Here is a 25,642-nt window from a genome sequence, read left to right on the forward strand (position 1 = left end):
TTTTGATTTGTATTTCTCTAATTCCTACAGATGTTGAACATTTTTTCATATATTTGTTGATTGATTGTATATCATCTTCTGAGAAGTGTCTGTTCATTGGCCCATTTATTGACTGGGTTATTTGGTTATTTTGGTGTTAAGATTTTTTAGTTCTTCATAAATCCTAGAGATTAGTGCACTATCTGATGTGCATGTGGTAAAAATTCTATAGTCCTCCACTCCACCAGCAGAGCTATCAAAGGGACTCAAATAATGGTACATCATACAATCAAATTAACATTTTCAACAATCAGTATTTCATGCCATGGAAAATGCTCGTAAGAGAAAATTTTAAAAAATAGTATAAAAACTGAATTTTTAATTGAATCAACATAGCCAATGTCAAAGAATATTTAATGCCATGGGAAAATGCTCTTGATATAAGATGAAGTTTAAAAATAGGATTAAAAACTGTGTTTTAAACACAACCAGGACTGGGGCTAGGGCTCAGTAATAGCACACTTGCCTGGCAAGTGTGAGGCACTAGGTTTAATTCTCAGCACCACATATAAATAAATAATAAATAAAGATCTATCAACAACTTAAAAATACTTTAAATACATAATAAAAAAATAAATGACCAATTGTGTAAAATAAAGATAAAGGAAAATAGAAAAATATTAATAACTGGCTATGCCTGACTGACAGAGGCATGGACCATTTAATTTTCTTTCATGCTTTATTTTCCAAAATGTCCATGTTGAACAATACACGTTATTTATATAATCAGAAAGAATATTTATGCTAATCCTTAAAGCTCAACAAGCAAGATACATATCACACAGGAGCTACATTTCAGTTAATTAGTAGTTCTAGCAGCTTCTTTAGCACCTACCTCAGAAGCATCTTCTCATGTAGTTGAGAAACTTATTGCCTACCACTTTTTTTTTTTTTCCCCCTCCTGGGGCCAGGGAGAGGGGGGCATTCCTAACCAGAGCTTCTATATATATTTAGTTTTTTCCTATTTTCAAACTCTCAAACAACCCCTTTGGATACATATTTATAAGGTGAGACCTGCCTTTAAATTAAAGATCACAGGTGCAGATGTACACTCTGCCTGGCTGGAGAAATCAAGAACCCAGGAGGGGGCTGGTTGCTATTGCCTGGATCTGGCCTGCTGGTGCCTAGCTTCTCTCTGCTGGGCTCTGTGTCTGCTCAGCTCTCATTCCAGGGCCACAGCCAGGGTTCCAAAGGTCCACTTGGTTCTTCGTTTCAGCCTTTCCCACTCAAGGTGACTCTATTCTCCCATCTATTATTCTATTGTAGTTTCACTCTCCCTTCATAGACTTTCCCCTGGCAGCTTAAAATCATATTGCTTTCTGTTTAAAAATAATACATGACTATATAAGTTTTATGTTGAAACACCCCAATCCCCTTTCACTACCAAACTTCTAAAGCACGAAAGCATCTCCCTTCTCCTTCCCAATCCCACGTCAACAGTCTATTTCCATTTCCATCTGGTATGTGCCTCACCATTTGCCCAAACTACTTTCACAGTTTACCAAAGTCTTCTTAATTATTGAAGTCAAAGGTTCTTTTAAAAACTCATAAAATCAGATTTGTCACTTATACCTCAATAAAGCTGTAGAAAAATATGAATTCACGAAATAAAATCAGCTCCTCACTCTCTATAGTCTCCCTTTCCTTGTCACGCACATTGATCTGTTGACTGCATGTGACAGGCCGGGTATGGGTGCTGGAGAAATGAAACAGACAGACTGCACCCTGTTGGAGATGTTTTGCTGTCATTTCTTCATACTCCATCCTTGGGTTCCTCTCCAAGACTCTGCTCTTCGACTCTGTGGTCATGGCCAGTGTCTAAATGTCTACGTGGCTCTTGGTTCCATCACCTCCCATCACTTCTAGGGTGACTTTGTTCCCCCACTTACCTAGACCTTTTGTTGTAAGCCTATAAGGTTTACCTAATATTTCTCTTCCTACTCAACTAATCAGTAAATACAGCCAACCAATTCTACTTCTAAAGAGCAGCTTTCTTCCTTGCCATAGTCTTAATGATCTATGGTAATAATCTCCTAATGAATCCTGTAGCACTCCCCTTTCCCCCCACCAAGACTCCACCCACCCAGGCAACTCTTGCTTCTCTGGCTTGCTCCTGTAACTGTTTACTAGGGATCTTAACTGCTACTTTTCCTTCCAGATTCATTTCAACAAGCTCCTTCCAGAAGGGTCTCTCTACTATTCCACCCTGCCTTACCCAATCTGAGCGGCTCCACTTTTTGGAAGCAGACATATAGCATTTTGTGATAACCAGCTCATAGTATTATGTATACGCACCTCTCAGTGGTGTGTGTTCCTTGTTGAAATGGGCTGTGTGGACTAAGTGCCTTGGATAGCCTTCTTACAGTGATACTATTAACTAAACCAAAGTTATTTTCAAGAACTCTATACTTGCTGGGCACAGTGGTGCATGCCTGTGATCCCAGTGGCTCAGGAGGCTGAGACTGGAGGATCATGATTTCAAAGCCAGCCTCAGCAACGTAGAGAGGCTCTAAGCAACTCAGGGAGACCCTGTCTCTAAATAAAATATAAAAAGGGGAGTAGGGTAGGGGTGTGGCTCAGTGGTTAAGAACCCCTGGATTCATCCCCAAAAACAAACAAACAAAAATATAAACAAAACACCCAACTCTATACTTTCCTCTAGTATATGAAATAGAAATCTCCCGCTCACATCACAAGTCAACTTAGTTAGGCCAAGGAAAAAAACCAAGGTGATGATAGTCTAAAGTTGATACTTACCTCTTGCACCCCTAAAAAGGACTCTATAGTGTTTTTCTAATCGCTTCGCCATGTAGTTGGCATTTAATATAGCAATTTCTGTGGCCTGTTTAAGGCCTTTGCCTCCCATCATCTGCAACAAAAAGAAAAAAAAGCCATCAATCATTGAACAGGTGAACCCAATGGTCAAGATACTAATCAGACAGCCCCAGATAAACCTCACCCAAAAAAGATGTCAGCCTACCATAACTCTCTGGATTAAAGATGAATGGAAAATCCTAAGAAAGATATCTGTCTTTTCAGAGCCTGAAATAATTTTTTAATCACTACCTTTACTTCCCCAACCCTTCAACGCCATGCTGGGGATTGAACTCAGGGGCACTTTACTACTGAGCTATATTGCCAGTCCTTTTAATTCGTATTTTGAGACATGGTCTTGCTAAATTGCTATAGGTCTCACCAAGTTGCTAAGGCTGGCCTTGAACTTGCAATTCTCTTGCTTCAGCCTCCTGAGTCACTGAGAGTATAGACATATGACATTGTACCCAGCTACATTTTTTATTATAGTAACACAGTATACAACAGAGCAAAGTTCATGCTGACTACTATGTTATTTAAACAGAAAAAAACAACTGTTCTTAGATACAGGTATTTTGGGGTAGTTTTTTTGTTTGTTTACTGTGAATTTAAGATATTTCGATAATTGCTAGGAATTCCATGAGATCTTGGTCAAAATCTTCATTGAATCAATTTTGTACAATCTGTTTTCCTATTGTCTACAGAGAAGCCCATTGATTTTTAACAAGTACCAGGTTCAACCTTACTCTATTCTGATGGTTATTAAGTCCCTGTGATCATAGGAGGAAATGCCATCACTAGCAAAGAGCTTAAAATCAAGACTCTCAATTTTCACCATCTCCTTTCTTCCCCAAGAATCTCGTCTACTATGGAGCCTCAATATATATTATATATGTAACTAATATAAAGTAAACGAGAAATCACCAAAGAAAGCAAGAGTGGTACCAAACTCCAAAGTAAGGAGAGGACACATGTCCCCAGGCATGTGTCCTGAGTAAAGAATGCCTAGAGTAAAAGTTAGAATTTGACTGAAAACTTAAAAATGGGCAGAATTTGGAGAGGCAAAGAGAAAGGGGGAGGCACCCCAAGTGAGAAAAAAGACAAAAACCAAGTGTGGAAGGCGGCACATGCTTGTCATCTGGGAGTCACTGTAGGACACGGTGAATTGTGACTACACCTTCTAAGCCTCAAAGCTTCCCTAGGAAGAGTGTGGCCTTGGTTCAGCCAGCCTCAGCCTTTGCACATACATCTCAAAGTCACCAAGCATCTTTCTAACTGCTGAGAGTTCCAGATAAAGCCCACATATTCTGAATTTTGTTCTCCCTGGGATGGGGCCAAGGCATATGGCATATACTAGTGAGAACCAGCAATAAAGACAGTAGGAAGCAAGAGAGGCTTGTGGGCCTTCAGTCTAGCGGTCCTGTGGGACTGTCCAAGAAGGATCACAGCAGGGAGAGAAGAGGCTAGAGTACTGGAGATAAATAACAACAGCCTGAAATAAGAGAAAGCCCCAGGTCAGAGGACTAGCTTAAACACCACTTTATTTATTTAGTGTTTAAACTGAGACTTTGTCTGGTGTTCCAGGCATAAGGCCAAACCAGCCTCAGGACATTTATTTTCTATATGTGGGAAATCATCTATGTCCCTACAAATAACCCAGATTTAAAGAATCCAGGAATCAAAAGGAAATGGGAACTTGATTCAGTTTGCAAAAAAAACAGACCTTTATTCCAACTGTTTTTGTTACAACTCTTTGCAAAACAACTTGAGTATCATTTTTAAAAGCACATTCTAGTCTCTTGATTCTGCAGAATTGTTCTAGCTTCCAAGAAACTTTTCATTAAGAATCATAAATGCCACACTGTTCATGAATAACAGCCACCCCACAGAGTCATCCCGCGTGATCTGCTTAGCTGAGTTTGGGGTATTGTTCCACCAGTAGCCACCCTTCCTTTAATGAGGGCCACTGCTTTGAGGAATCTGCTCTAATTAGCAGCTTACACAACATTCCTATCCACAGGCTTGACAGTCAGGAGGTGGACAGGCCATTTTGAACACAAGCTGTATAAAATAAACTCTGGCCCCAGTATTTTTTTGGAGAGAGACAAAGGAAGGAAGCCTGGTCTCTGACAAAGTCTAATTACCCCTAAAAACGCAGCTCCACAAGTCCTAAAGGGCAGAGAGCTTTTGGAAACCACTACATAGGCAAATCTCCACTACTTTTCAAGTTATCCTCCAGGTCACCAAAAAATATAAAGTAGTGAGATTTGCCCCTAAAATTTATCCCAGGATCTCAACAAAGTGTAATAATTAGTATGTGCACTTGCAAGAGGCTGTCTAAATCTTACAGGAAACCAAATGATGCGGTCAGAACATCCACATGACTCATGGAACTTAACTGTGTCTGGAAAAATATATCTGGTTCGTCACTTTCTCTGATGTTAAACCCACTATGAGAACCCAAAGGAAATAGCATAATGAAGAAGAGATGAATTTTAGCAGATCTCTTCAAGGAGGTTTCTCCCACCTAGGCATCAGCAGTGTCACTGAACCACATCTCGCCTCATGAATTTCTTCAATTTTAACCCAAGAAGGAAGTGTGCAGTCTCCAGCTCTCCACCCACACAAATCCTCAAGTCTCACCTTAATATAAGCCCAGGAAATGGGCAAGATGGAACTGGAGCCCCATGGGGCTGCACTGACGGTCCCCACAGGCCAGGTGTCCTCATTCGGCTTTACTGCAATGATGGGATGATTGGGCAGAAAGGGGACAAGATGCTTCTTCCTGTATTTTTTGTAAGTAGACATTCAGAAGATGTTAAAAGATCCAGTTGAACTAAACAGGCAAGTATTGGGCCCTTTCAAGAAACCTTATTTTTAGTGGAGGATCTTAACTATGGAAGAGACCTGATATCTGCCAAGAGGCTGGCAGCAAGGCAGGAAGGAACCAGGAAGAGTTCCTTCCTTCCTCCTCTACCAGCCATGAGAGTCCCGGAAGCTCACCCAGTGGTGGAGGATTCAGCAGGGGTAGCATGCAGAGCCATGGGATCAAGGTGTGGGGTAGCATGCAGAACCATGGGCTCAAGGTGTGAAACATCCCAGTTCTGGTCCCACCACACACACACACACACACACACACACACACACACACACACACACCTATGGGGCATAGAAGAGTGTTAAGGAGGAGATGCCCCAGGACCTGTACCTTGGAAGCCAGTTACATAACCACCACCCCCGACACACACATACGGAGCTGAGGCACTGGGGATCATCTGCTTACTATAATAACACTAATCAAAGAGAAAAGCAAGAGAGCCAAGATCCCATTAATCCTGAAAACTGGCCCCTCTGGCCCACATTTTTGGAATATGGAAGAAGATCCAGAAGTGGCTACTGTCATCACAGTATGATGAGGATTCTGTCTGTCTGTCTTATTGTGACTTCATCCAATTGTTTCCAGCACTTCCAGGTGCCAACACTTAGTTCTAACCCCTAATATTCCAGTGAAGTTTCCCATCCCTTCCTCTGTTAATAAACCTACTGTCTATGCACAATTGAGAGCTCAGCTAGGCCAAACATTGTGGGTATGAAAATCTAATTACACTCTTCTTTGGACATACCCCAAAAGCACTCCTTTCACTGGTCCCCGCCCAGCCCCCCCATACTAAGGCACTTGAAGACCTCAATAGGAAAAAACAGTTTGGGGCAATTCTGTCTCCAGGGCCAACCTGAAACCAGTGGCCCAGAACTCACACTCCAATGGGCCCCATGCCAGGGCCACCTCCTCCATGGGGAATACAGAAGGTCTTGTGAAGATTTAGGTGTGAGACATCAGACCCAAAGTCTCCAGGACGACAGATTCCCACCTACCGCAAAGAGAAAGAACCAGAAATAAGTATCAAGAGCTTGGCAGGGCCCTCTGCAGCAAAGGCCATGATCTTTTGGTGCTGCCTCTCCCACTGAAAGGCAGGCAGAGCAAGCCACATCCATGGTGTTCACAGAAATGTCCTTCATGCTGGTTCACTTCTGCTGTTGAAACTGCCATCCTACAGAGTAGCTGTAGTTTCTATGGAAACAGCAACTGACCCTTTAGCCCAATTGAGATTTTAAAATGTAGATTTGAATACACAGTATATTTCTAATTATCTGCTCCAAAAGAAGTAGTAAGAAGTGTCATTAATCCAAAAAAAAAGGACATGATCTCTTTGTTATTAAAATAGGCAACTTCCCCCCCCCCCCAGCAGTTCTTCCTCTTCTGCACGTTCAGATATGGGTACTATGCACATTACCAAATGCCCCTTCAGCCTCATTGATGTAAGGGCCTAGAGGGCCACCAAAGAGGAAGCTGAACTGAGGGAGCAGGAATGAAGCTGCCATTCTCCTGAGATGATCCAGACACAGACCTTGACATCCAACTAGCATTTCTGCCCCTTTGGCATTACAGCTCAGTTAGATTATGGGCAAAGATAATTTGCTTCATGCTATTAAAACAGAAGATTATTCCTGGACTGTACTTATGAAAGGTATCAGAGAAAGTAAAGCATGAGGAGGGAAGAAGGGAAGAACATCAAGAAGTTGAAAAGATTGTGACAATCTTCTCTTTAGTGGCTCCCAACAGCATTTCCCAGGAGGCTCACATTACACAGACCTTCAGTCCTCCAGGTAGTCAGGATTGACCCCTGGGGCTGCTGTTTCATAGCTGATTGACCCCTGGGGCTGCTGTTTCATAGCTGACAAGTTGCAACCTGCTAAAGTGGCTTGTCCAAGGCCAGGGGAGATCACCATCTACCAGTTGCCACCATGTAGATCTAAATTTCTTCAGCCAAGGAATTGGGAGGCCTTGGCTGGAAGCACTCCCAGAGGGAAGGTATTTCCTGATAATCAGGAAATTCAGCTCATCCCTGCTTCCTTTCAGTCTTCCACCTCCTCCCCAGTGACCTTTAGCATTTATAATTCCAGTGAAATGAGGGTACTCCGTTGGAGGCTGGCAACAAAGAAAGTCAGCCTTAGTTCTGAATTTAGAGTCATTTTATGTTTGTTGTTGCTGCCCTAGGGATTGAACCCAGGGTACTTTACCACTGTGCTCCATTTTTAGCCCTTTTAATTTCTTGAGACAGGAGCTTGCTAAACTGTGGGGGCTGGCCCCAAACTTGTGATCCTACTGCATCAGCTGCCTGAGTCACTGGGATTATAGGTATAAACCACGGCATCTAGCTTGGTGTCATGTTTAAGAGGTGTCTCCAGAAGACAGAAGGGAAATTTTTTTTTTTTTTAATTTGTTCATCCGTTTTTTCAGGAGGAATTAAGGGAGCCCTCTCAGGATGCCCACCTGAGCATTCATATTGGCCCCGTCGAGATAGACCTGCCCTCCATGTTGGTGGATCAGAGCACACACATCACTGATGTTCTCTTCAAACACCCCATTAGTGGATGGGTACGTGATCATGATGGCAGCCAGGTTCTCCTTGTGTTTATCCACCTGTGGGAGAGAGGGCGTCAGAGGGAGACAAAGGGAGAAAAGGTTTCTTTCTTGGTTAAACCCTTGCATCTTAAAGGATTGATTAATGAAAGATGAAGTCTTAGTCTTTGCATTCTTGGCACTGTATCAAAGTACAATAAGAGCAATAAAAGATAAACAGCCACTATCCCCCTCATGAATCTTCCAAAGAAATATCAAGATTTGTTCAGGCTAGGACTCTAGGTGTACTCGAGACCTAAAAGAGTTTAGGCTGGGTACAGTGGCACCTGCTTATTATCCCAGGGACTTGGGAGGCTGAGATAGCAGGTTCACAAGTTTGAGGCCAGCCTCAGCAACTTAACAAGACTCTGTCTCAAAGTAAAATAAAAAAGGTATGGGTATAGCTCAGTAGTAGAGTACTTGCCTAGCATGCCAAGGCCTTTTCAATCCCCAACACTGGTGGCGGGGGGAGACTTTTCAGAAGATTTTTGGATATTTTGCGTCTAACTCTCTAAGGTGGTTTTCCTTTGGTCCATCTCAATAATTATTTTGGGCTTCTTTGGTTCTCGATGTGTCTATTCTCACAGGTAATCTCTCTGCTCATCTTGTCACACCCATCCCTACTCCCTTTCCCTCACACTCTCTTGAAATTAGAAAATCCATAAGAAGCATAACTGATTTGATAAGAAAGATTTCCTTTCTGCAGAAGGCAAATGTATATAAAAGACTAGTTACTGGTTTTGACATGTTTTTTGCTTTTTAGCTGTTTTTCTCTAAACAGCAAGTCAGAGCAGAAGCATGTGAAAATGGGAGGAAAATAAAGTCATATTCTATATTGGAGAGACTTGATAATTACCACTACTGGCCCAGAATATTTGTTGGAAAAAATTCCATCTGGCGATGGAAGGGTAGGGGTGGATGGAAGAGATGAGGAGTGCTGTGTATTTTCAGCTTCCCTCTGAAAGAGGGGTTACATAGATTCCCAGTCTTGATGCCTAATAACCCTGACAAAATCACATTGCTATTCCACCGATTTCCTTCCCTTTTAAGAAGCAGCCTCCAGTCCACGGTGGAAAGCAGATATGGTTGCTAAGCAACCTCTTCCTGGAGGTTGGGAGGTTGGGAGTGGGGGTTGGTGTTGGAGGAAACAGGGTGGAATGCTGCCTGGAATTCAGCACAATGTGGCTGGAACACTCACAATCATTTGTAAAATCTACATTTGTATTTTAATTCCCAACTTGAAGACTGTGTGGAACTCTGACTGCCAGGTGTGATTATTAATGGGGGAAGATGACTGAAGTAAAGGGAAAGTCGGTCATAAGAGGTGGGCAGATCCTGCAAGGGGCGCTGTTCCTACCATGAATAATTCATTCAGTGTCTTACTCAGGCATGATTAAAAGATGGGGATTTTAGTTTAAAGGACCTTCTCCCAGTTGGTGAAGGGAGGGGTACATAGAGATGCTAAGCTTTATTAGGGACCCAAAACATGATTGTTGTTTTTTCTTTTTCTTTTTTCTTGTAGAGACTTTCTGACTTTACACCATTTTCCTTCAGACCCATTCAGAGGAGGAATTGTAGTCTTTTCATTAGAATGCAAGAGATGATAATGTTTCCATAGCCCCTCAGGTCTCTGCTCCCCACCTCCTCTTCCCAACCCAAACCTGTCCCATCTGTGGGGGACAGATGAGTACCATGGCCTTGAGGTGAGCAGCGTCAATATTGCCATATTTATCCACTTCTACAGGCTGAATCTTCATGCCTGCCATGTGGGCACTTGCTGGATTGGTACCATGTGCTGATTTCGGAATGAGGCAAACCTTGGGAATGGAAATGAAACAGGAAAGAGGGAAAAAATAATAATAACAGGCTATTAATAATGACAGAAAAGTCCCACAATATGCTTGCAGCACAAATTAAATAGGCAACATATGCTTTTATTTAAACTGACCTTGAGTGCCTTAAAATCTGCTACAATTTAATTTTTAACTGTTATTACAAAACAATGTCTAAATAGAGTTTCCATTTGAATCCTGAAATATTGTTCCCTAAAGAGGTTTGGAATATCTTCCCTCATTCCAGCCACTGAAAATAAGCCTGTACTTATTCTAACCTTGTCTCGGTCAAAATATATAGAAAGTACCTTATAAGAACATGAAATTGGAAGTTAAACTCTAGGACTCAAATGCCTATAGCTGCTTCAGTGTTCCTCTGGGCTTATTCAGGACAGATGCTAATGACAAAAACACAACCCAGGGCCTCTTGGTACCAACACACCAGTTGTGTCAACATTTCTTGGATTCTTACTCTACAACAAATTGTTAGCTACCATGAGAATCCTAAAGTAAGCATGAAAAGCAATCAACACTTGCCCACTGACAACAGTAGCATGTCTAGAGTCCAGAAGTATAATAGGAAATGGAAAAATGGGATGAAGTTTCAAGTTAAAGAATTCAAGGGAAACTTCCTCAAAAGGAACTGGTCCTGCCAATGCCTTGACTGTAAGCTCAGGGCAACCAATTTTAGACTTATGGCCTCTGTAATTATGAAAATAAATGTGTGCTCTCTTAAGCCATAAAATTTATAGTAATTTGTTAGAGCAGCATTCATAACTCTCAAGAGCTACTAAGTTACAGTTAAGTATGTGCTGGACTTTTGATTGGTTGGTTGGTTGTTCTGTAGCACTAGGGATTGAACTCAGTGCCTCACACCTGCTAGGCAGGTGCTCTACCACTAAGCGACACTCCAGCTCAGTCTTGGATTTTTATGGATGGTAGATGCAATGTTAGAAGTCCCAGATTCAAATCATTTTTGTTTCCTCCAAGCCATCATGCAAATGTAGGCAAGCACATAGACTCCTGTAGATATAATGATGTTCCACAACAGCAAAGTAAATCACAAAGTTTTCCTCAGCAGAAAGCAACAAGGAGAGGTCATGATCACCCTAAAAATAATCCTCCTCCTTTTTTTAAATCCCAGAATCAAGATGGCAACCCCTACAAAGAGAAATGGGCATTATAAAATTGGGCTTATGTAAAGAAAACTTAGCTTCCAGCTATTTCCTTAAAAACAGCAAAGTAGTCTATTTCAGAAGAAAAACACAGAACTTTAACCAAAGGCAAAATGGTATTACTTTGTCACTTTTCTGCTGACAGAGAGGCTAGTGCCCTTTTTGAGTGGCTATTGGTCATACAGAGGCTATGCTTATGACTACAGATATATTGGCCACAAATCCTTTTTCTTATTTATATGCTTCCCATTTGTAAGTGACTTTTTTCCTTTCATTTTTTGGACCAAAACTAGAGTCACTGTCCTCTCTCACAAGGTATTTTTATTCTACAAGGAATTACTGAATGAAAGGATCCCTTCAGGGAAGAATACTGATAAAGGAAGGGAAAGAATATTACCAATAAATATAAAATATTCAATAAAAGGCCACAATTAAGGATTCCCACCAGGGAAGATCTGATGAAACAAAAGCATTCCAACTAAAAATGTCAACCACCCTAAGGGCTGAATCATCTTCAAGTCCTGATCCTTGGAACCTGTGGGCATCATCTACTCTGACAAAAGGGACTCTGCAGGTTTGAGCAAATTTAGGCAGGATCTTGAGATGGGAAGGTTATTCTGGGTTTTTGACTGGGTCCTACATGTATTCCCAAGTGTCCACATCAGAGGGAGACTGGACTACAGAGGAAGGAGATGTGACAACTGAAGCAAGAAGCTGGAGTGATGGCAGGAAAGGGACCCGAGCCCAGGAGTGTAGGTAGTCTCCAGAAACCAGGAAAGGCAAAGACATGATCCACCCCCCATTCCATCTGAAGGAAGCAGTCCTGCCAGTCTTGCCAACACAGACAGTAAACCCAGTGAATCCAATTTCAGATTTAGTCTGGCCTCTGTAACTAAGAAAACAAATGTGCGCTGCCTTAAGCCACTATAATTTGTCATAGCAGCCATAGGAAACCAATATCTATCCTGGTGTAAAGAACAGTGGAAAAAGAATTTTTTTCAGTGGTTTTATCAATAGATTATTTATATATGACAATGTTAATTTCCCCCTCACTTGAAAAATCAGTGTTGTGAGGGACCTGAAAGTAACAGGACCCAGATTTGACATTTTAATTTATCCAAAGTAAATACAGCTTTTGGTGCATTTATGCCTGTTTGAGTGAGGCTGTTTTCCTGCCTTCCAGGGAGCTTGGCACAGATCTTCCTCAAAGACTTGTTGAAGGAGAGAAGGATTAAGGAGACGTGCTACTGCATAGGGGAAGTTGATGTTTTAACATCAATAAAACACACTGACTAAAGGTCTCGGCAATTGGAAAGAAAAAACATTCTTATATACATGTATTTGGGAGGGCTCAATATTTGTCCTTCTTATAGGCAACTCAGTCTCCAATCAGCAAGCAAGTTAATATTTAGCAAACTGAGATATTAATTATAAAGTGTTTAGGACAGAGCTTGGCACATGGTAATTGCTACATAAGTGTTAGATAAATTTGTACTCTCCCAAATTAAACTGGTAAATCAAGAACGTAGGCATTCCATTTCAGGAACCTCTGAAATTTAACCCAAGAGCAAATGTGAAAATAACTTCAAAAACAGCTTCAAAGAAGAAAATCATCAGGAACCCAGGCAGTTCTATAGCACATGATTTCTCCACACTCCTTTTCAAAACAGAAGGATCTATTTTACTGGATTCCATTAGAGCCTATTGTGTGGGAGCAGCTGCCTCAGACATCACTGATGTGGAAAAATCTTCCCTGATTACTTGAATAACAAGTCATTAATTAAAGTTGGCTTTAATTAAAATCTTTGATCCAAAAGGATACCAATATTTCCAGGCTTATGAATTTTGTATTTCTACAAGCTCAATAACTGGGTGGTCTTTCCTGCCTCTCCTTTCTCCTCCCATCCCCAAAGTGCAGAATCTCACTCCTCTCCATCCTTCAGACTGTAATGGCCTCTCACAACACTTCACTGGTAGCAGTATTGACAATGATGCCAAGAGAAACATCACACACAAAGGGATAGGAGAGATGGGAGGACCAGAAAGCACAGACAGAGGAACAGGGGTCAGGAAGAATCAGCGAGCCACAGAAGAATGCTGCCCAGGCCAAATCCGAAGATCACTCATCCTCCTTGACCCTTCTGGCTTGATCCCCAACTCCTACACCTTCATAGCTACTTCCCTGGTGTCAGACTGGAGAATTGGAAACACATTAAGGGGTGGGTAGCCTCAGAGCAGAAAGAACCTGGATTCTAGCTTTCCCTTCTACACACACCACCAACATGAACTTCAGTGGCCTGTAGGTGATGGGAAAGTAATGTGGATAATCACATAGGACAAACTCTTCTCTTTACAGGGTCCCCAGGATCCCCAGCACCTTATGAGGAAAGAGGGTAATGACCAGGAGTGTCAGGGGCTCCCCAAATGCTTGGTAACCATGAAGGAAAAACAGGAAAGTGGCGTCTGGCATCTCTCACTGGACAACCTGAGATCCAAAGTTTCCTTTCTGATTCTGTAAAAGCTCTGAGCCTTTGAAGCACTCACAAGTTTAAACTAACCCTTCCTTAGAAAGTTAAGAATTCAAAACCATGAGAAAACCCCAGTAAATAAACCCAACTTGGAAGGTCAGGGTCTGTGTCTGCCAGGCTATCCCTTGATCTCTCTCTGGCTGGCACACACTCCCTGCTCATGGCTAGGATTCAACAGTTTATTGAATTCATGAATGGCTTGTTTTTAAAAGATTTTTAAAAATCACTTTTATCCTCCAACCAGGACAATGGCCTGGGAAGATATGCCTGTGAAATCAGGATGGATGAGTAAGGGAAGGAGAGAAAAAATCTTTCTTCTTTTCCCTTTTTGAAGGGGAAGTAAAATGGTTTCAAAAATCTTCAATGCCAAAGCCAGGCAGCTAGCCCAAACAATCTTCCAGTTTTAATAAAACCAGGAATGGACTAAGATTGGGCCATTGCCCACCCCCACACACACACACATACCCACACACACCACCTACTTGGGCAGCTAGAACCACTGTGCACCTCTTTCTCAAATTCTCCCAGGACAGGCCAGAGTTTTGCCCTGCTCCTGACCCCTACCCAATGCTCCCTCTAAGAAAGCCAATTCCACTGCTCAGTAGAAATCCTAGCATAGCACTGGCCACCAAAACCAAGGAACCAGGAACACAGGTCACTTTCAACTACAACTTGAGCCCTGCAATGGATCAAAAAGCTTTGTTGCTGGGGATTAGTGATGTCTATTAGAACCCGCTGGTTCTCACAAGGGTCCCCAAGAGCAATTTGGATACTGGAGACTGGACTCTCATACCCAAAGCAAATAACAAAACAATGAACTCTGCTCCATGTCTTTTTTGTTGTTGTTGTTGTTACTTAGAGCTGACTCATCTAGTGGGGAATTTATTTATTCAATAAATATTTTTTTGAGCATACATATAATGAGAACTGTGCTTAGGCACGGTAGGGGTTATAGAAAAATTAAAGTATGGTCTCTGCTCTTTGTCCAGGCCCAGGGCCTGGAGAGCCAAGGAGGGGAGGAGAGGAGGCTTGCAATGGCAACATTCCTGCCCCCTTCCTTCCTTTGCTCCCTAGAGAGGGCAGTTCTGCAGCCAACTGGCTGACTTTTACATTCTGGGTTTGAGCAAAAACCTTTCATCTCTGAATGTTTTCCCTCAATATGGCCTTGGAGGCAAGGATCAGAATGGCCCGTTCACAGAAATTTGTTTCTTGATTATATGTTTCTCATCTGCTTCCAAGAAGGCTTGGAGGGAGTAACCCACAGAACAACAGGGACCCTAACAGCTGGGTCCACTGCCACCCAACGGTGAGCCAGCACCACCTGTCCACCCTCACCGTTCTGTGCCTCTCTCCTTTCCGGTCTAAGTATGCTCGGATTGTGGCCAGTCCAGCATATTCCCCCTGGGCTCCGCTGCAAAGACAAGAAGAGAAGGATCAGGGCTTTGGTCTTTGGGCTTTTATTGACTTATTCAGTATTTATTGGGTGCCAGCCACATGTTCCCCAGTATTTGAAGCTTTGTCACTTTCCCAGACACAGAGGAAAGTTCACCCATTAGCTCGCGTGAGCCAAAAGGTCTTGAACAACCAATGCAACAGCTCACCCACTCCTAACCAAAGACGGACCTTTCAGCTCAGGACCACACACTGAAAAAAAATTTTTTATTGTCAAAAATTTCAAAACTATATGGAAATAAACTGAAAAAAATAAGCAACAACCATGTAGCTATCACTCAGCTTTAACAGGTATGAGTTTATGGTCAATCTTGTTCCCGAGAACCTTCACGGAACCCCCTTCATGCTAAGCTAGATTGTTTGAAGCAAACCTCAGACATCATCTTTTATCAGCTCAAACTTCAATATGTATCTACAAAAGGAAATAAAATATAACAATATTATTACACCTAAAATAGTGAACTAATTTCTTAACATTATTAAATTCTGATTCAGGGGCCAGGTTGTCCCCAAAGGAACTTTGCACTTTTAATGTGGCACCATTCCTGTAAGTCTTGGGTTCGGCTTTCCCAAGACCTGCTCACAGACGGCTGCTGAAGGCTGGCCACACTCTCCACATCCTTGAAGGCATCTCTTTCAGAACATACTTAGTGACTAACATTCCAATGAGCAATGCTGAGTCAACTATAGACTGTTATTTAATGTTCTCAGTAGCCCACGTAGGAAGGAAAGGGAAATGAGTAATAGCTTATTTTTTTTTTTTTTTAAAGAAAGAGTGAGAGAGAGGGAGAGAGTGGGAGAGAGAGAGAGAATTTTAGTATTTTATTTTTTAGTATTTGGCTGACACAACATCTTAGTTTGTATGTGGTGCTGAGGATCGAACCCAGGTCGCACGCATGCTAGGCGAGCATGCTACCGCTTGAGCCACTTCCCCAGCCCCAAGTAATAGCTTATTTAGCTCCATTCAAAATGCACATGTTCTCCACTGTGCACTATTTTACACATGAAGAAACTAATGTCAAAGTGTTATCTGCCCAAAGAGCCAACGGTGACAAATGGAAACTTCCATATGGAGATGGCCTGTCTCAAGGAGCCATGTGCTTCCTTTGCAATCAGAGCTGCTTCTTATGTTAGCTCCCTGAGGACTGAGAATCATGAGAGCAATTTTCCTTCACAGAATTGTACTCTGCATGTAGTAGCTCTGCAATAAATGTTTAGAAAAACTTTCCATAATTGAATTCCACCCTTTATTCAGGCAATTAACACAAATGTCATCCTTTTCCCCTACAGTCAGAGACTTTGACAGATGTATTTTCTATTTACGCCTATGTTTTTCTCATCACTTGTATTCATCTTTTGCAAAACCAATCAAGGTGTAGACTAGGAGTAAAAGAAGAGACTGAGCTATAAGCCAGTAATGTGAGAGGAAGATATTCCTTCATAGACATCCATCTGCTTGACTTAACTAAGAGGTTTAGCGAAAAGCAAGGTTGGAGGGCAAGCCTGTCTCACAAAACCTGAGACCCAAATCCTTGTTGCCTGCACTGAATTGGCTTCACTATTCTCAGCTGTCTTCCAGGGAGAAAAGCAAAGACTGTTCTGGCTTCTGAAAAACAAGTGCTAGGCCATTTGATGCTTTTTGTTTTGGGACATGAAAAGATGGATATGCCACACTTCAACAAGCCACTCATGAGTCACTAATTTCTTAGTCTCCCCTTGCCTGTGAACTCATCTGTAAAATGGGGATAATAACCAAATCCACCTCATAATGTAGATGCAATATGTAGTTAATACATGTAAAGTGCTAGTCAGCCTGATCTTACCCATTCTTCAAATAGTTCTAATCTTTTGCAAAGCATTTTGCAATCCAGCTCTTTGTCAGGGCCTACAGATTCTAGGACATCCTGTAACCTGCCCATACTTGTACCTTCTAACATCCTCGGCCACCCAGGCCTCCCTCCTGAGGTTTTGTACCAGATATTCCTTCTGCTGATAAAAATCTTCCTTTAGATCCTTTCAGGTCTGACTTCTTTTCAATATTTAACTTAAGTGCCACTTCTTCAGAGAGGTTTTATCTGAAGACAAGAATCTTGTTCATAACTGTATTCTCTATCCCAAAAACACTGACATAAAGGATGTTCGATAAATATTGTTTGATCTTGGAGCACTGTGGCACATGCCTGTAATCCCAAAGACTCTGGAGGCTGAGGCAGCAGGATTGCAAGTTCAAATTCAACCTCAGCAACTTAGCAAGAACCTGTCTCAAAATAAAAAGGGCTGGGGAGATGGCTCAGTGGTTAAGCACTGCTGTGTTCAATCCCTGGTACTAAAACAAAAATAAAAACAAAAAAATCTGATTGAATGAATGAACCTTTACTTCTTCCAAACTATCATAGCATTTTCCTGCACATGCTCATCTGGTAATACCATCACATATTATGTACCATACATGGAAAATTATTACACATCTCACACTGATCTTATCTCAATTAGAGTAAGCTTTGAAAATAGGAGCTGGGGCCAGGTGTGGTGCACAGGCCTATAATCTCAGTGGCTCAGAAGGCTGAGACAGGAGGATCGCAAGTTCAAAGCCAGCCTCAGCAAAGGTGAGACACTAAGCAACTCAGTGAGACCCTGTCTCTAAATAAAATACAAAATAGAGCTGGGTATGTGGTTCAGTAGTTGAGTGCCCCTGAGTTCAATCCCTGGTACCAAAAAAAAAAAAAAAAAAAAAAAAAAAGGAGCTGGGACTTGGAGTTCTGTACATTTCCCCCACAAGAATATTCAGAATTGTATTCTTCATATATAGAATTGTAGCTCTACAATAAATGTTTAGAAAAACTTTTCATAATTGAATTCTACCCTTCATTCAGGCAATTAACACAAATGTCATCCTTTTCCCCTAAAGAGACTTTGACAAATGTATTTTCTATTTATGCCTATGTTTTTCTCATCACTTGTGTTCATCTTTTGCAGAACCAATCAAGGTGTAGACTAGGAGTAAAAGAAGAGACTGAACTATAAGCCAGTAATTTGAGAGGAAAGGAAGGCAATATGCTAAAGACTTGCCTGGAAATGCTGGATGATTTTTGCCTTAGATGCCCTTAAAATCAAATACATTTCAACTCAAAAAATACAAACATGTTCAAATACCATACACAGCTTACCACTGGGGAATTACCAGTGCCACCTGTTGGTGGAAATGTATAATCTGCATACTCTAGATCAGAAAACCACTACATACAGAGAGAAGCTAAGACAGTGGTTTTCTGACATCTATTAAATGAAGTGGCTAGCGGTCAGGAGCTGCAGGGCTGGCTGCAGGGAGGATGATGCCAATGGATGGGGAGCCTCAAACCCACAGAAATGCCACAGAGAGCACACACCGATATTGTCTTTGCAAATAATTCCCGCCAGTGGATAACAGTCATTTTAGGCTGATGAAGGAAGTTTTATATATATATATATATATATATATATATATATATATATATATATATATATATATATATATATATATTTTACTCTTTAACACAGAATTAGAGAAAATGAGGAGATACCTTCTTCCAAAGCACATACTCATTCTACAAAGAAACCAAGAGTACTTTCTAGAAGAAACCTGAACAACTGTGTAAGTACAAGAACTCACAGGTGAAAATAAATTGGAGTTGATGTGCTTCAACTGTTTTGTGATGACTAAATCTAGGCCCTATCATCACAGGTGAAGATGTTCAGGAAAGCTGATCAACATGAATGCAGCAAAAAATTTAGCAAGCTTTAACATTAAAAATTTTAAAAAGCCACGAGAGGTGGCACACAGCTGTAATCCCAGCAGCTTAGGAGGCTGAGGCAGGAGGATCACAGGTTCAAAGCCAGCCTCAGAAACTTAGCAAGGCCCTGTCTCATAATAAACAATGAAAAGGGATGGGGATGTGGCTCAGTGGTTAAACACCTCTGGGTTTAATCCTCAATAACAGTCAATCAATCAATCACAGATGGCCTGGCAGAGAATGTGATAGTTAAGACCTAAAAGTTCTTTTCCCAGGGTTAGAAGAGGAATTTTAAGGGCACTATAAACTTTAATTTAAAAAAAATTAATTTTCTTTTACCTTTGCCAGGAAACACAGACAAAAAGTTTGAGATTTAAAATGGCTGTTGTATATTCAGTTTGGTTTTATCTAGAAGGTTTAAATGTTTGGATCTTCAGAATTAATGTCCAATGCAATATAACATAAGAGCAAACTCAAAGGACACATGGCTACATTATGGAAATATGATTATAGGTGATATGTCTAACTACCATGGAGAAAGAACATGGGGGCTGGGGCTGTACCTCAGTGGCAGAGCATTTGCCTAGCATGTGTGAGGCACTGGGTTCAATCCTTAGCGCCACGTAAAAATAAATAAATATTAAAAAAGAAAGAACATGATCTGCTTTTATAGATGATTTGTTCTAAATAGTCAAGACTAATACAGATGGAAAGCACAGAACTTTTCCAATGTAAAAATAAAGATGTATTATGATTATAAAATTAATTGCATCTCAGCCAGTGCGGTGGTGCGTACCTATAATCCCAGAGACTTGGAGTCTGAAACAAACGAATTGCAAGTTCAAGTCCAGCCTCAGCAACTTAGCAAGACCCTGTTTCAAAATAAAAAGGGCTGGGAATGTAGCTCAGTGGTAGAGTACCTCTGGGTTCAATCCCTAGCACCAAACTAAATAATTAATTAATTAAAATTGTTTCTCATGAAGTAGGCATTTTGTGGTACAGTTACTGTGTACACTTATGGCTGATTACAGAAGTCATCCCTGACTAATCATGAAGAAAACACTTTATTATGCCTAAAGAACATGGTGGCTAACCACGTGCAATGTTGATCACCTGTAATCTCAGTACTGGGGAGGCCGAGGCATAGAATCTCAAGTGGGAGACCAGCCAGGTAACTTAATGAGACCTGTCTCAAATAAAAAGGGCTAGGGAGGTAACTCAGTGGTAGATTACCTAACATGTGCAAGGCCCTGGGTTTAATCTCAGAACCAAAAAAAAGAAACAAAACATGATGGCTAACTTTATAGACACCATAAAAAGTTTCTCATCTGATGGCTGTTTTGGAATATCTGGAAATTGATTATTATAGCTGCTGCTTTTAAGGGAAGTATTTCTACAAACTTTATTCATATACACAAACAAACAAACAAAAACACAGAACCCATTTTGTAAAACTGCAAGTTCAAAGCCAGTCTCAGCAACTAAGCAAGGCCCTATGGTCTATTTTGAGGCCCAGGGTCTAGAAATAAAAAGTAAGAAGGGCTGAGGATGTAGTTCAGTGGTAAAGTGCTCCTGGGTTCAATCCCCAGTACCAAAAAAAAAAAAAAAAAAAAAAAAAAGCAATACAATTACGTGATTTTTTAAAATCTATCTATGAGGAAGGATACAAAACCACATGTACCCATTCTGCCCAGTCCCGCTCCTCAGAAGGAAACAAGTTATTGTGATAGGTAATAATTTGGAGATGGAGATCTCTGATGCCAAATTTCCCTCATCCAGACTCCCCTTTACTTTAAAAATACCATGATCAGGTGGTCAGAAACAAAAATGATACAAGTGAAACATAAGCTAAGAAATTGACATTATGATAATAACATTGCAACAAAATGATCAAAATGCCAATGTTGAAATAACTCTCCATTCCTGGCAATCTCAGAAGACGACTCTCAAGAGTTGTGTGATAAACACACAACTAATGATTTATCAGCACAAATATCTTGGAAGTGACAATTTTAACCAATCTATTTGGGGCTTATATCCTAAACACTACATGGATCTCTATTTCTACAAACTTAAAATAAAAACTCTCAACATGTCATTCTGGAATGTTCTTACTAACCTGTATCTAATCTGACATAAATTCAATTCCGTATAAAATTTTGCTATCTGGTCAAGACACCTGGATGGACCCAGTTACTATCAGGAGAATACCTTAGACCAGTGGTTCTCAGACTCATCTGCCTAGTCCTCAGACAATAATATCAGCATCATCACCTTGAAACTTGTCAGAAATACAAATCCATGGGCCCCATTCCAGAACTGAATTCACTCCAGAGTGAATCAGAAATCCTGAGGGTGCAGCTAAGCATGAGAACAACTGCCCCACTACCATATAAACTGGAAAAAAAAATATATATATATACTTTTGAGTTAAGGACACTAGAAAAAGGAAAACCTTATCCCTGCTTTAAATCTCTCCTCAAAATGGCTTTCTTCATCCCTCATTCTACTTTCTCTTCTTGCTGGCATTTTAAATGCTTCTTTGTAAAATCAGTCTCTATTCATGGGGGGCTTACAGGTCTCACATGTAGCCAGTGGACTCAGTTTCTAAAGCTGCATTAGATTTGGTAGGAAATATTAGACATGAAGAATGACATCAACCATGAGCTTAGGAAAGGAGGGGAGGGAGGTGGCAAACAGCAGCTGCCAGTCCTGCCTGCTGTAAAATATCTGTGATATATACAGGATACTTGGGCTATAAAGGCCAGTTTAAAAATCCAAGGTGAAGAGCTATTAGTCATCTAGCTAAACCTCCCTTTTTGGTTATTCCAAGCCAACTTATTCTTCAACCAAATGATCATTGATTTGCAGAGTGTTGGACATTAATATTCTTAAAGGTTCCCCAGGTAATTCTAACTTGCAGCCAGGTCTGAGTTCCTCTGCACTCCTCGTGATTTTCACAGGATGGTGCCCAAACCAGCAGCACCAGCAGCATGTTGCTAGAAATGTAAATTCTGAGTCCCTAACCCAGATTGACTGAGTCAGAAGTGCCAGGGCTTAGCAATTTCACAAGCCCTCCAAGTGATTCTCATGCACAATAAATTCTAAGAACCACTGAGCCCTTGTCCACACCACGGAGTGTGAAAAACAACTTCCTCAACCCTAGAAGTCCCGTGAGCGAACAACACTTCTGGCTTGTCTTCCACTGTGATTGTCCATGGAAATTGTTAATTACTGTTTCTGTCTGCATTAAACATTATCTCAGAACTCTAAACCAGCAAATCCTAGAGTGTATTTGGGTGCTGCTGAATGACTGTAAGAGTGATAAAGTGTTATGGGGAACAAGCCACAAGAGGCTCAGTGGGGAATGGAGAGGTCATTAAATATTATTTGGCTCTTTTCTCCACCAAGCTAGAAATACTCCCTTTGTTTGTGGTTTGACAAATAAATAAGAAAATAGGTATACGTTTCTTGACATTTTTGTTTCAGGCCTTTAAACATCCTTAGGCCCTAAATGTCCCAAGGCGGGAAACAAGACCAGTTAAGACTTGGCTACATCAGGCAAAGTGTTCACGACGAAGTTTATGGTTACTGTCCTAAGTCCATTCAGGCTGCTATAACAAAATACCATAGATGAGGTGGCCAATGTGTTTCCAATGTATTTCCCACAGTTCTGGAGACTGAGGAGCCCAAGATCAGGGTGCCACAGATCCATTCTGATGAGGCCCAGCTTCCAGGTTTGTTCATGATCTGTGTGCTAACTTTAATTTACTTAACTTTATTTTCTGTGAATTTTCTCCTTTCCTGCCCCATTCTCCATAGCATTAATTTCTGCTCTTATCCTTATTCTTTCCTTCTTTCTACTTGTTTTGAGTTTAATTTGCTCTTCTTTTTCCACTGTTTTAGTTCATCAGCTTGTGGTTTTCTTTTCTTTTTTAAAAAATGTAGACATTTGTAGCTATTAATTTCCCTTTTAAATGTTGCCTTAGTTGCATCCCACAAGCTTTGGTAGGTTGTATCTTCAATTTTCTTTAACTTTTTATGGTGCTGGGCACTAAACCCATACTAGGCAAGTGCTCTACTATTGAGTTGTATATATGTCTGGCCCTATGTCTTCATTTTGATTCATTTCAAAATATTTTCTAATTTCCTTGGGATTTCTTTTTGGTCCATTGGTTATGTACGAATATACTGTTCAGTTTCCATATATTTATAAATTTTCCTTTTTCTGTTATTAATTTCTAATTTCATTCCTTTGTGATCAGAGAAAACACTTTTTTCACCATTGTGTTATCTGGATTTTTTTAACAGCTCTAATTTAAAAAAAAAAAAAAAAAAAAAAACTTCCCATTGAGAGAAATTACTTCTTAATCTGCTTTTAACACACCTTTATTCCCCTAACCTTTCAATGAGAAATCATTTGTTTCTGTTAAGTTTGTATGAGTTTGTCTATGTGTGTGGTAAACAGGATTGAACACATAGCCTCAAGCAAGCAAGGCAAGCACCTTACTGCTGAGCTACATCCTTAGATCTGTTAACTTTTCATATTTGTTGACATATGGTAGCATATGTTAATCTTGCTATTCTTTTACAATTATTTTAATCTTACATATACATATATCTATGACTGTTTCTTTTCTCATTCCGTGTGCGTGTGTGTGTGTGTGTGTGTGTGTGAACATACACACACATATTTCAATAGTATAAAAAGTTTACTGATTTCTTTTTCTCTTTCACTTCATAAAGCAAGGAGATTTATTTAGCTCACAGTTGGGAGGCTGGAACTCCCCGGGCTCAAATGCATGGCAGGAATGTATATGTATCTCTGTGTTCAATTGTTTACTGATTTTATTGGACATTTCAAATAATCAGATTTTTATTAATTCTTTTTACTATATGTTTTAGTTCATTCATTTTCATTTTATCTTCAATAATTCCATTTTCCTACAATCACTTTAATTATACAGTCATTTTTCATCAATTCTTAAGATGAATATGAATTGACTTCCATTTTCTCCTTCTAAAATGCTGCACTTTGAATCTGTCTTCTTAGTTTTTAACTTTTACTTCAAAACTTCAATCTCTATAGTTTCGCTTTTTGTTTTGGAATATTTTTTCTAAGAAACTTTCCAAGTCACAAGTTGGTTTACAACAGTACCCCACCCTGACTTTTTAGAATTACAGCCCCATAATTTTAGTTCCAGAATGTCTTTTTTCCAAGCCAGGCACCATGCCTTATAGTCCCAGCAGCCTTATAGTCCCAGCAGCTTGGAGACTGAGGCAGGAAGATCACAAGTTCAAAGCCAGCCTCAGTAACATAGGGAGGCCTTAAGCAACTTAGCAAGACACTGTCTTAAAATTAAAAACTTTAAAAAAAAAAAAAATGGGCTGGGGATGTAGCCCATTGTTAAGCACCCCTGCATTCAGTCTCTACTACTCTCCCCAGCCAAAAACAAAACAACAACAACAAAAAAAAAACAGAATGTCTTTTTTTAGTTAACATTGAATGTCTGGGATTATAGATACTGGGATTATAGTGTGAGGCCACTATTGGGTAACTCTGCCTTACTCCACTGCCTGCAGTGCTAGTTATACATGGCCACCTGTTCTGAGGGCTGTACCTCTCTCTGCTATACATAGTATCTCGTTCGCAAATACGACTCCATTCACCCTGGGGGTTCATTACATTCAGCAGCAGAACCAACCTGCAAAACTGTCAGTCCTCTATTGAGAACATCAGGTCCCTCAAGAGGAAAAATCTCCCCACCTACAAAGGACAGAATGTTCTTGGCCTCAAAATTAGGGAGGATATGGTCTAAACCTTACTTTCCCCTGAAACTCCTCAGGAAACCACAAAAACCTTCTGGTCTATCCAGAAGACTCCATCAGACGACCTCTCTCCTGTCCAGGGTTTGTAGATCTCCATGAGCCAAAATCTCTTTAGACTCCAAAAAGCCACTATCATAACCCCCAGGGCTCCCTGCCTCATATCACCAAGTGCTCTGCTTCCTAACCATAGCTGCCTGTCATCTACTTCTCCGTTCAGGGCCCATTTGGGCTGCCATCTTCCTCTAAAGTGCATTACCATCTCTTTTCCTTCCTTAACCTACTCATGGTCCTTAGTAACCATTTGCAAAGGCCATACCTACTAGAAACCAATTGTAATGGAGTGGTTATTGTCCTACCCATAGTCCTTTGTCTCATCCTGAAGCTCATTTGCAGCCTCTGTAGACAGTTATGATTCAAAATGAAAGCATCTAACTCAAACACCTGTGTTTCTACCTTGTGGATGTTCTCTGCTGGCATGTGCTTGATCAGAGGAGGGACAAGCCACAAGTATAGAAGTGCCCAGGAGATAAGGCACCCAAGAGAGGTTTTCAACCAAAAGTTGGTAAATACTCTAGCTTCCCTACTTCTCCCTGGAACAAATCTGAGGCATGTTCCACCAGTCTACCATGATGTCCCCTAGTGGGACTAAGTGCCAGAACACCAGTGACAACCTGCTCATCTTCTCTAGCTTTTCTCATTTCTGCAGCTTACCTCCATACCTTCTCATTGTACTTTCTGTGAA

At 40.8% G+C, this 25,642-nt stretch overlaps 1 protein-coding gene across 1 annotated transcript in view; it reads right to left on the reverse strand.

Annotated features, from left to right (window-relative positions):
- The window catches only part of Gldc (glycine decarboxylase), an 88,801-nt gene that overhangs the window by 11,907 nt on the left and 51,252 nt on the right, over positions 1–25,642 (reverse strand). The window contains exons 16-21 of the mRNA XM_026391489.2: positions 15,185–15,260; positions 10,006–10,131; positions 8,186–8,335; positions 6,610–6,722; positions 5,497–5,638; positions 2,797–2,908 (exon numbers count right to left, since the gene is read on the reverse strand). Of these exons, the coding sequence (XP_026247274.1) occupies positions 2,797–2,908; positions 5,497–5,638; positions 6,610–6,722; positions 8,186–8,335; positions 10,006–10,131; positions 15,185–15,260 (719 nt within the window). The remainder of the gene's footprint in view (positions 1–2,796; positions 2,909–5,496; positions 5,639–6,609; positions 6,723–8,185; positions 8,336–10,005; positions 10,132–15,184; positions 15,261–25,642) is intronic.

The sequence above is a fragment of the Urocitellus parryii genome, chromosome 4 (genome assembly GCF_045843805.1).
Source record: "Urocitellus parryii isolate mUroPar1 chromosome 4, mUroPar1.hap1, whole genome shotgun sequence".
NCBI classification, from domain to species: domain Eukaryota; kingdom Metazoa; phylum Chordata; class Mammalia; order Rodentia; family Sciuridae; genus Urocitellus; species Urocitellus parryii.